Here is a 12,478-nt window from a genome sequence, read left to right as displayed (position 1 = left end):
ATTTAACATACTATTTGAAAAGTAGGTGTCTGACTGTGTTAAATGGCAAAAGTAGAAGAATATCTAGTGAACTTTTCGAATTCTAGTGATTTTAAGATGGTTATGCATATTTATTCAGTTCTCAATTTTAGTGTATTTAAAAACCAAAGTAAAAAGTTAAACCGTGTCTGATCTCATAGTACAAGTTTTATTGAAGGTCATCTTCTGAGTCAGACTGAAACCTTGGTCGGTGAACTTGAGAAATGTGTTTTTTTTTTTTTCTGATCTGGACCATCAGCTCTAGGTGAGAGTGTGTATTCAGTGTATGTGTGTTAAGGTGAAAAGTTTCTTCCTGCCCTGCTATTTATAAAAACGAGCAAGAAGGTGTCTGGCCACATGCTGAATTCAGTACAGACTACAGAAGTCTATTAAAAAAAAAAAAAAAAAAAAAAAAAATTCTGTAGTGCATAAAGTGCAAAGTGAATTTAAACCAAATGAATAAGAGCATCTTATGGCTCACTCTGCAACAAACATTCACCCTTTTGTTGGTAAATTAGCAATTAGGGGTCATCAGCTGAAATAAAATCAGCTGCTTTTTATGAACCTCACAGTTAATATCCTCACAGAACAACTTTACATACAAATAAAATACTGAATCCATAACACTAACCCTATCAACAGTCAAGTCAGATTCAGAGCTCAATATAGACTCTCCCACACCGGCTAAACCCCCTCTGGCTCCGCCCTGATTCAGTAGCCACGCCCACAGCTCTCGCTATAGGCTGAGCTGAAAGAGAACAGATATGAGTGAACCGCTCTCAATGGCTGCATCAGAAAACGTAGACAGTGACTTGTTGGCTCATTGCACTATCAGGCAATGACTTTGCAGGCAGTGTTTAGCCCCTTTCACACAGAGATTCAGGGAAATACATCAAAATCGTTTGATTTTGGTTCATTCACACTGCCAGTGATTTTCCGGAATCAGAGAGTGTGTTCACACACAACCCGTAAAAATCCCGTAAAGACACATGACATCGATGTGACATGTAATGTCTCAGCAGCGTCTTAAGTTTGCTTATGAGCTGCGATTTCTCTCTCAAGAAACCATGCTTGTGCATTTCTTTCTCTGATTCAATCATGAATTTGATGCCGGCATCAATCCCGGGTCGTGTTTGCGTTCACACAAGGCGTTCTGGCAATTTGCCGGGATCATCGCTCTGTGTGAAAGGGGCTTTAGTGAATGAAATCCACTCACAAAACTGATTTCGTGAAAACTAAGTTAATATATAACCTGTCAATCACAGCTGTCAATCATGACGTTACACCACAGTTTTTACAGCATCGAGTAACTAACTAAAAACAAACTTATTTTAAAAACAAACACTTGAACTTAAATCAGCGTGATAAAAACTACAGCAAATGACAGAAAGCATCTTTGGAAAAAAGATATTTGAAGTGTAATTTAATTGTTTAGTTTGTCTCACGTCCCATTAATTAACATGGAGAGGGCGGGGTTTATGACCTATACTAGGACCAGTCATCGGGGGGCGATCGAGAAGCTTTGGCTTCACTTTTCAGGGCTTGTGCGTGACTGTCACAGAATGGAAAGCACAGGATTGTGGGAAATCAAAGTGTAGGATACATCTATTCTGCCTTCAAAAAATTATCAGATGAATAGAATTGGGTACCGAACTCTGTACTTTTAATGCCACCGACCAAATAATGTCGGTAGACCCGAGTAGCCTACCGATTGACATTAAATCAATCTGTGGCAAATTTCGGTTCCTGAGAAGTGAGATCGCATCTAAGCGCGAGAGTAAGGGCTGGGTTAATTTGAAACCCTGGTGGTTGTATCATTAACACACAGAAATTCAAAGGTCTTCACCACAACCCGTCAAAATAAAAGTTTGGTTTAACGTGATAATGTATTACTGTTGTACAGTAGAATTTAGATATGTAAATTTAATAATAATACTAACACTAATAATAATAGTACATTATCATCAAAAAAAATTTAAGGAATAATCACACTTTTTCTTCTATGTTGGAATTTTAACAGTAAAGCTCAGTTGTGCCGCATGTTGTTTAACAAAAAAAGTTTAATTTCATATAAGATCAATTAAATTAATGTTTTATGTCTTAATTTGATTGCTTCACAACACAGAATTTGTGGAAAACAAAACCTTTCATGGAAAATATTTAATTTTATTGCTAAAATTGTTGTTTTTATTAATATTCAAGCATTAAAGACAATGGCAGACAGCGACCAAGGCAGCTCTAATGCCAATAACACTTCTACAAATGACTTTAGGCATGTTTACCTCAATAACTAAATAAAGTACTGAAAAAGGGTACTGTACCGGCACCGACTTTCAGGGTAAAATGTGAACGGTACACCATTAATCATAAAGGTAGTGAGGGATTTGTGGTAGAAGAAGTGGGACACAGATAACAAAGGGAAACACTTTTACAACATACAAAATGTGTTTCTGATAAATGTGACAGTTGTAATGTACCAGAAAATGTTGAGCATGTCATTTTGGGGTGTAATAAATAAAGTGCTGAGAGGATCATTTTACTTGACAAGATGTACGGATTAGAACGTGGATGGAATTTTGGGATTTAGGGATTTTAGGAAGGAATGAGAAAATAAGGGAGTGACGCTCTCTTTCATTTTCTAAGAAATAAAGGATTAGATCACATTATATATATATATTAGGTTATAGTTATTTTGAGTTATTTTCTCTAGCATATACATGTGAGTAATATGTAGGCTATGGGTGTATGTATATGGGTGTGTATAATGTATATGTATTATATATATATTAAGGTGGCCCTTATTTTTCAAGTTTTGATTTATAATTGTCTGACCCCCTCAAGTTGTTCCAATACATGAAAAAAATATTTCAGGCAAAATATGAGCTCATTTGAACAATATTTAGAGGTGGCTCGATGACGTTGAAGTTTTGTATAATCAGTTATTATGCTCAGTTTGTGATAATTACCACTTGCCTAATTTTATCTCAACTATTTAAATTATATACTTGCTTATTTAATGGCAATTCTGAATTTACACTTATTTTGCACAAAAGATATTCTATGCATTTCTTGCAGAAGCATAAATTCTGTTATTTTGCCACTTTTGTGACTTATTTCAAGTATTTGTCATTACTGGCTGTGATTTGCAGTCGTCGGCACTTAAGCACTTCACAAGGAGCAGAGGAGCCCAATGGCGACAGGAGGGACAACTTTGTCTCGAAGTCCAGCAGAAACCTGTTTTCAATGCTGGGTATACCTGATGCATTCCTGTCTGAAGATCCCGAATCATGGAACAGTAGAGATGATTTCAAAGCTGCTGAGGCAATAATCAATAGTCTGGCGGTAACAAACGACCACGCAGAACGTGGTGTTGCGCTCATCCAAGAAAGATGCGTCACATTCCGGGTGCTTTAGGTGTGAAGAACAGCTGCAGTATGCTCTGCAAGTCATTGAGCAAAACCGAATACAATTTCCAAATGCCAAGAAATCAACACTGCTTGGTGTTAAGAAACTCTGAACTATTGACTTTGAACTGTGCAAACTTTGAAAAGATGCGTATCATCAGTTATCTTACAATAGTCAAATGTATGTTGTATAAGATATATTTGGTTAAATAAGTAATAGTGTACTCACATTGAACTGTGATCAAGTAATAGGCTACGTGATTTGATGCATTCTGCAAACTGTGTATAGTATTGAATACAATTCTCAATGCTAAACGTTTTAGAATGAAGAATTTTGCTGACTTGTAGAATTGCCTACAAAAACAGCAAACTTTGATGTGCTTGAGCTACCTCTAAATATGAATATTTTTGCCCCATTTTTTTTCTGGGGTGTTTTTAGCATAAATGGAACAACTCTGGGGGGTCAGGCTGCAGAAAAACAGAAAAAAAAAAAAAAATTGCACACTTAAGGGCCACCCTAATATATTGAATACTTACTATTATAATATTTTTTTTCTTGACCTGAAAGTCTGTAAAACCCTGATATTACACACTCCTGTACAGTAGGTGGCGGTAAGTGCTGGTTTGCAATCCACGATTACACTGAGAGAAGAAGAAAACATGACACTTTTTCGTTCCACAGACTCTCTCTCACACACAAACACACACTGGCCTGTATGCACTGTCATCTGCTCAAATTGTGATTTCACTAGTAAGTTACGTATCTAGGCCTACTTCCATTATCGAGGCTCCCATATCATTTCACTGCGTCGCCTTTAATGGAGAAGAACAGAATGATTTTACGATCAGAATCAAAACGTGATGCAAATGAACGTCCTTCTCTTTTATTCGCTCTCGGTGATCTTGATTTTACTCGACAACGGTAAGAACTTGTTACAATCTCTCCCGGTGTTTTCTGTGACCGCAGTATTAGTATTATGGTTAGCTTTGGTAGAGTGTGAAAACACAAAGTTAGATGTAACCAGGGCAGTGGACCCGATCGCCAAAACCCAAAACATTCTTCTTTTTTTTCTTCTTTTTTTTTAATGCTGAGAATGGGAACATACAAAAGAGAAAGTATACATCACATAATATTAACCAAAACAATAATAAAGGAGACAACAGCAAATAGGACAAAAAAAATATACATATATATAAAATACAAAAAATAAATAAATAAAAAAGAGGTAGGGCCAGATTACATCACATAAAGATGTTCACAGGAAGAGATCAAAGGCAGTGCAGATTCTAACAGTCCTTATAGCTTTCTTATTAGTAGATACTGAAATCACATTTAGATAATTTTCTATTTCTTTTAAAAAGACCGAGAAGACAGGTTTACAGTTTGAAAATTTGCATTTGTGAATGTAAAATTTGCTTAGGAAAATAATTAAATTAAAAACAAAACAGATATTTTCATTTGTGGGGTCTGAGTCAAAAAACCCAAATATAATGTTTCTCATATGTATTGAGAAGCCTGGCCAAATCTTACACTAGAAGTATTTATTTTGCTCATCAGATCATTATGAAAATTCTGAAACACATATCCAGCCAATCACAGAGAACGTTCACTGCTGACTCCCCTAAACAGGGCTGCGTTCCTCAAAAACATCATAAGCATAAGGCAGTCATAAGAAACCATTTCAAACACTAGATTCTGTGATTAGTTTAGGATTACGATGCTTTCGGGAGCCCAGAACAATCCTTGTCAGATGACAGAGAAGCACTGGGGACTAATGACTTATTTCACAATAAACAAATGGAAAGTGCACATGTTACATTTCTTATAATTAGTTTATGCAATTCAATTTTATTTGACTTATTAAAACTTATTCAACTTTATAAGTACACATGGATCATGCTATGTTCTGTAGGCTAATTGTTATTAATTATAATTGTAAGTTGCAATCGTTGTACCTAATATCCAACAACAGCCTGTCACTGGCTTTTTACAGTCTATCACTGGCAGTCCCTTTGGAAAATGAACCATCTGGTTTACTACAGTTCAACTATTTACAGTAAAACTGCAGTAACCACAAATTTACCAAGGTTACCACTGCAGTAACCAAATTTTAACCATGATATTTGTAGTAAAACCATGGTAATAATAATAATAATCAATCAAAAAAAAAAAAACTTGGTTACAACAGTTTTACTAATGGAACACCATGGATATTTTTCATAAGGGATGACGTGTGGCGGCTGGCCAATAGCCGCCCTCCCTAAACCATACACGGACACAAAAAATTCTATTATAAATTATTTAAATAAATATCACATCATATAAATATGGTAGAAAATCATCTGTGTAAAATATATGCGTTCCCCATATGTCTCTTCTGCCTGTCTGTACATCTCAAGTTCGGCTGTAGGGCGAGCTCCCAGGAGGCGGGACTTTTAAGAAGTTTAGCCGATTGCTGATTCAAGATATAAACGTATTCATGATATGAATTTTGCCAATCATCGTTGTCTAATATAATCTGACAAGGGCGCTTATTTCATCGCCTATGACAATCCACTGCTGAAGTCAGGACTGATCTAGGTGCAATTTTAACTAAATGACAAAGGCGGACACAGTCAAGTCACTTTTATATATAGGCCTATAGTTCTTTTTACAATTCAGATTGTTTCAAAGCAGCTTTACAGTGATAACAGGAATATAATGCAACAAAGTTTGTTTCTGCTGTAAAGCAGATCTAGAAGAAAATAGCGTCATAGTCCAGCATAAGTAAGTTCAGTGATGGTTCATTTTTGTAGTAATTTTTTTTTTTTTTTATTAATTTAGTTCATTTATCTATACAGCCGCTCTGGAGAAAACCGTGATGTCATCGCCAGCTCAGTTCAGTTCTCATTTAAAGGTGTCAATGCAGGCACATCAATATTATTGATGAATATTAAATGTCCTCAACTAAGCAAACCAAAAGCCAAAGTCGACAGCCTTGATGACTTTACCCTGTAAAATCTAAACTCCAATGTCCGTTTGAGAAGAGAACTTTGGCAGAAAAACTAAAGGTAAAAGAGCTGAGCCCAGACCAACATGCAGGTTTTTTCAACACATTGATTTATTTATTTTGGTAACACTTTACAGAATAAGGTCTCATTTTTCAACATTTGATAATGTATTAACTATCATGAATTAATAATTATCAATACCTACATTTGTTACAGAATTTATTATTGTTTCTTAATGTTGTTTCCAAATGTCTTAAAGACACTTGAAAGAGCTGTTTTCAACCAAGTAACATCCTTCTTGTCTCAAAACAACCAGCTGGATGTCAACCAATCCGGCTTCAAGAAAGGGCATTCAACTGAGACTGCATTACTGTCAGTCACAGAAGCCCTACGGATCGCAAAAGCTGCTTCCAAATCTTCAGTCCTCATTCTTCTGGATCTGTCTGCTGCCTTCGACACTGTGAATCATCAGATCCTTCTGTCCACCCTCTCATCACTGGGCATCACAGGAACTTCACTCCACTGGTTTGAGTCCTATCTCACAGGTAGGTCCTTCAAGGTCGCATGGAGAGGTGAGGTATCCAGAGCACATCAGCTGACCACAGGGGTTCCCCAGGGTTCAGTTCTTGGTCCCCTCCTCTTCTCCATCTACACCACATCACTGGGACACATCATACAGGCACACGGTTTTTCCTACCACTGCTATGCTGATGACACGCAGCTCTTCCTCTCATTTCAACCAGATGATCCCACAGTAGCTGCACGGGTCTCAAGCTGTCTGGCAGACATCTCCACATGGATGAAGGAACATCACCTGCAGCTCAACCTGGCAAAGACTGAGCTTCTCGTCCTCCCTGCCAATCCGTCTCTACAGCACGACTTCACCATCCAGCTAGAATCATCATTAATCACCCCATCAAGGTCGGTCAGAAATCTTGGAGTAACGTTTGATGACCAGCTGACCTTCACAGACCACATTTCAAAGACAGCTCGATCATGCAGGTTTGCACTGCACAACATCAGGAAGATCAGGCCTTTCCTAACTGAGCATGCAACACAACTTCTCGTCCAGGCCCTGGTCATCTCTAGGCTTGACTACTGCAATGCTCTTCTGGCTGGACTTCCAGCATGTGCAATCAAACCCCTACAGATGATCCAGAATGCTGCAGCTCGTCTTGTCTTCAACGAGCCCAAGAGTGCCCACGTCACTCCTCTGTTCATCTCTCTACACTGGCTACCTCTCGCTGCTCGCATCAAGTTCAAGGCATTGACGCTTGCTTACAGATCCATCACAGGCTCAGCTCCCTCCTACTTTCACTCACTCCTACGAGTCTACATCCCTACCAGACACCTACGATCGGTCAACGAGCGACGTCTCGTGGTTCCATCACAGAAAGCCACAAAATCACTTTCCAGAATATTCTCATTCACAGTTCCATGCTGGTGGAACGCTCTCCCCACCCTCATCCGGAATGCAGAATCCCTGACAACATTCAAAAGACAGCTAAAAACCCATCTCTTCCGTGAGCACTTAACCTCATAAAAAAAAAAAAACCCCGATGTTTTTCCCTTTGAAACATCACTTATCAGGCTTATGCTACTCTGAATAATACCTGAACTGGTAAATTTAATCATCATAGCTGTTTTTATGAATAACCAGAAGTCAAGGTTAAGCAGATGTTCTTTAACTTTGCCTGTTCTGCAACTGAAATTGTTTGATATGCCACAGCCCCACTTATACAATTATTCACCAGCCGCCACTGCGTCAAAGCTACACATTTGTACCATAACTGAACCTAAAGGGTACTTGTCGTATGGTACTAATATGCACAGTTTAGGGGTAGAGAACATGTAGCTATGAGGTTACTGCCCCAGTGAGAAGCTAAAGGTAACAATTTAGCACTTTTTTGACAGTGTAAACAATAACATAATGTAATAATTTACAGTTAAGGCTAATTGAATGTTAAAAAAAAATGTCTTTCAAGTATAATGCTAAGTGGTCATAATAACCCATTTTATTCGTACAAGTAATTTTTAAAGATCAGTTTGCATGTTCAAAGGTATGCAAGTTCTAGTTCATGCTTTTAAATGTGAAAAGTATCAGTATCAATACCTGCGATACTGGTCCTGTATTTACTTGGTTTCGTATTTCTCGCCCCTACAAGACAGACTGAACCTCACAGCGTTTTTCGCTTGATATGCATAAAGTTGAGAACTGCCCAACTCAACTTCCATATGAATGAATTGAAAACTAATGCTCACTCTGCTCCGCGCCATCAGAAACTCACATGAAGTGACCAGTCGCTTGAGCCATTTGACTATGACACAAAAACACAACATGAAATGTGAACATTAAAGGCTCTGTGGTGAGCATGGGTGAAACCAGATTGAAAAGCTTTTGTTGGTTTTGACCCATATAAACTTGTGAACTTTAAGATTTTTGGGATGGTGTAACAGGTAAACCTACAGAAATTGAATAATCAAACATTGACTTCACTTTATAAATTTAAACGGAATAGAGATTAATTCTTATAAAGCTACAAAAGTGATTCAGTCAAGAGCTGTGAGTGATTTTTACTTTGTTTTTGTTCTCTGGTGCTCTTTGCATGTCGGTCAAAAAGGACCTTTTTTTTTCAATGAAATTAATGTACTATATTTTAGTTCGATAAAGTTTTTTATTTGATATTTTGTATTTCTAGGGGATTTCATGGTACTAAATTATATTTACGCTGTATTTAATCAATTTATTCGCTTTTTGAGCATAGACCTGAAAATTAAATTTTTAAACAGACTTCAGTTTGATCTCTTTTCAGAGACGACGATTATTGCTGAAGCGAATAAGTTTTAAAAAGTGAACTTAAAAAAAGTTACAGAATTGAACGTTTATTGTTATAAAAAATTATAATATTTATATAATATAATATTTTCAAAAACATATTTTACTCTAAAACTGTGAGAAAATCAAAGCCATAAAGCTAAACATGTTGTGTTCAAAATTTGAGCTTGATTTCTCAATAAATGTACCAAAAGTTTTCACTAGATGGAATTCGTCTCCAATTCATTTCCCGAATGAAGCAAGAGACCATTTTTTTTCAGGACTATTTAACCTGTTAAGCTGCAACGCCACTTTTGAAAAATCCCCAGAAATGACATACCCAAACTGAAACAGATACAGTTCATGAACCCTTTGCACTAAAAGCACAAGTATGATCTCATTTGAAAGCTGACACCTGGTAGTTTATTGTAAATGTAGAATTAATTATTGTCATAATGAAAAAAACATTTTTTAAATAGCTTCAAAGTTTTGTAAAGTTATTAGAAATTTATTTTTATTAAACATATTCATGAAAATAAAATTGAAGTGGGCCCTGGAGCAATCTAGAAATGCACTGCAGCTAAAGCCATATGTGTGACCATGTTATATTTAAAATCTGAAAATGATAAGTCTAAAACTCTGTATTTGGTTAAATGTTTTTCAAGATCATGTCAAATTACTTTATTTTGATTAGACTCTAAAAATGCTACTGATGTTTAGTCATCATCTAAGTAATCTATTCAGTCTATTGTCTCTATTGTTTTGTGGTGCAAACGAGCCCCATTCAGTCTCAGTCTCCCCAGTACACATTCACACACCTCTCCAGCCTGGTTATGGATCTAAATATGCATATCTTTTGTTTGCATTATAGTTACTAACGACTGGCTATTCACAGGCTATTCATAGGGTTTCAATCCCTAATTTATTTTATCAAAGTTCTCACTTATATTTGAAACTGTATCAAATGCACTAAAACATTTCAGAAAAGCATTACTATTTATAAAAAAAACCCATAAAAGAATAACTTCTAGGTGACAGGTGCACCTGAGCTAGCTAGCATGTTAGCTTAGCACACCATCAATACACGACCATTTATGAGATTAAAACTATGTTTGTGCTTCAAACTTATTTTATAACGCAAGTCGATTGTTTTAAATAATCTTCTGTGATCTAATTTGGCTTCAGATAAAAAAAAAATCAGAAAGAAAATATATTATTTATAGTATGCACGATGATAAAGTCTATATCGATTAGCATTACATTATAAATATAATCTATTATTATAAAAATACCTGGCATTGCTTGAAGAACACTCAAATATCAAATATCATTTGCAATCATGTTTATTGTCTTCAAAACGTCTGTATCTGCATATTACAGCGATCTCTGTGTTAGCTTTGTGTGTAGCTGCTATCAGTGACGTCCTTGAAGGTCACATGATTATGTCTCTTCTTCATGTTCCATATATGGAGTATTATTGTGCATATAGCGCCCTCAGGCTATAGGTATGAATTGAAAACACAGCACATCTCAGTAAGAACTGAGAAGCGCTCATAATGATTACATCGACGCATTTGGGTATAAATTCAATAAATATTATTCCTGTCTATAGAAATATGATGTGAATCTATGAGAATATATCAATATTTCTCCAAGTCTGCACATTTTTGAGCTAAAAGCCCCGAGGGACGTTGTTTTGTGAAGCACTGTCATGACGACAGCACGGGGATTTTTTTTCTGAATGGACCAGCTGACGGTCATAAATCAAAAGGTATCAACGCATTTTTCCATTTCATAACTCCTGACACAAAATAAGACATAACTGTCACTATAAGTTTCTCAGAATACAATAGTTGTCAAATACTGAAACTTGAGTCATATCTTTTTAATGATGTATAGTTTGTCAAGGTAAAACATTTAATCTGATAGTAACTTTGAACTAAATAAATAAAAAAACGCTTCAGTGCGCCGACGCACTGGTGAGGGTTAACAGGTTTAACCTGTTCGAATCATGTCCAAGTTTATTTTTTCACATGGCAAGTGCCAAAGCCTTTACCAAGTTTCTTACCATTCCGAATGAAGAAACAAATAAAAAAACAAAACAAATGTACAATTTTTTTGGCCAAAAATTACCGAAGAGCACCAGCTGTATGTAATACTATACTATACTAAAGAATAAAAGTACTATAATATGTTTGCAGATATGTATAGAAAACATGCTGGTCACAGTTTTTTCTTATAATAATGTGACAGCCATTTATTCTTCTTTGAATTGTGCGTTCCGTGTCAGAATGTCTGTTTATGTTTTGGTCTGTTGGATTCTGCCCGTTGCCAATTTACCCAATAGTATTTCGACACCTCGGGTTACCAGTTGGTGGAAAACACATCATACTGTATATTGCAGTCATGGAAACCAGTGAACAAACTGAGTCAGAGATCACAGATCCTGCCCGACCTAAAAAGCTTCAGTATCAATAGAGAGCCGCTTCACAGATGTGCCAGTATATTTGTGTTTTTTCTTTTTTGTCTTAGCGCGCTTGGATGTTTTAACAGCACTTGAATGAATTATAGTATCGTCAAATAATGTAACGCTAGCCAAAGGATGCCAAGACAAAACAGATTCTGCATTAACTGCGTTAAATATTTGTAATGAGTTAAGCTGAACCAATAAATCCCATACTTTAAAGTGTTGACTAATGTAACTTGAATGCAATATGAGAAAAAGCTTCTGCCAAATTAAAATGTAATGCCAAATTAAAACTGTTCATTTCTTCTCCAGGTGTTTCCGATGTTGGATCAGAAGTTGTTTCAGTGATGGAGGGAGATTCAGTCACTTTATACACTGGTGTTCAAATAAACCAACAATATGATTTTAAATGGTATTATTATGACACCCGCATCGCTCAAATCAATGGCGATCTCAACCAGGCCTGTACAGATGTTCAGTGTAATGAAGGCACTGAGAGATTCAGAGACAGACTGAAGCTGGATCATCAGACTGGATCTCTGACCATCACAAACACCACAACTGAAGACTCTGGAGTTTATGAACTGAAGATCATCATCAGCAGCAGCAGCATCAGTGGAAATATCTTCAATGTTACTGTTCATGGTGAGTTAGTGAATGTTTGAATGCAGTTTATATATGTTAACTATATTGGTTTTTTTATTTTGAATTTATGAATCTATATATATATTTTCCCCCCAATGATATTCGGTTATTTTTTCTCAGTTATAATACTTACAGTAT

The 12,478-nt window shown here is 36.3% G+C and overlaps 2 protein-coding genes across 6 annotated transcripts in view; both read left to right on the top strand.

Moving 5' to 3' along the window:
- The first annotated feature begins 4,081 nt into the window (after positions 1-4,081).
- The window catches only part of LOC309476146 (uncharacterized protein), a 122,742-nt gene continuing 114,345 nt past the window's right edge, over positions 4,082-12,478 (top strand). For all 5 annotated transcript variants that reach the window (XR_014197935.1, XR_014197936.1, XR_014197937.1 and 2 more), the window contains exons 1-2: positions 4,082-4,344; positions 12,008-12,340. Coding sequence is in view for 1 of the 5 variants with exons in the window: in XM_082139366.1 (XP_081995492.1) it covers positions 4,284-4,344; positions 12,008-12,340 (394 nt within the window). In the remaining 4 variants the exon portion in view is untranslated. The remainder of the gene's footprint in view (positions 4,345-12,007; positions 12,341-12,478) is intronic.
- LOC309476249 (uncharacterized protein) lies at positions 6,408-10,941 on the top strand. Its single transcript, XM_082139520.1, has 2 exons — positions 6,408-6,473; positions 6,730-10,941. The coding sequence occupies exon 2, from the start codon at positions 7,213-7,215 to the stop codon at positions 7,954-7,956; it is 744 nt and encodes a 247-aa protein (XP_081995646.1). The 5' UTR covers positions 6,408-6,473; positions 6,730-7,212; the 3' UTR covers positions 7,957-10,941.

The sequence above is a fragment of the Leuciscus leuciscus genome, assembly GCF_965113295.1.
Source record: "Leuciscus leuciscus genome assembly, chromosome: 15".
Classification (NCBI taxonomy): Eukaryota; Metazoa; Chordata; class Actinopteri; order Cypriniformes; family Leuciscidae; genus Leuciscus; species Leuciscus leuciscus.
The sequence above is the reverse complement of the archived record's forward strand: the minus strand, read 5'-3'. Positions and strand labels throughout refer to the sequence as shown.

Excerpts from the sequence above, each read along its gene's own strand:
- LOC309476249 (XM_082139520.1), top strand. The coding sequence starts at position 7,213 with ATGAAGGAACATCACCTGCAGCTCAACCTGGCAAAGACTGAGCTTCTC.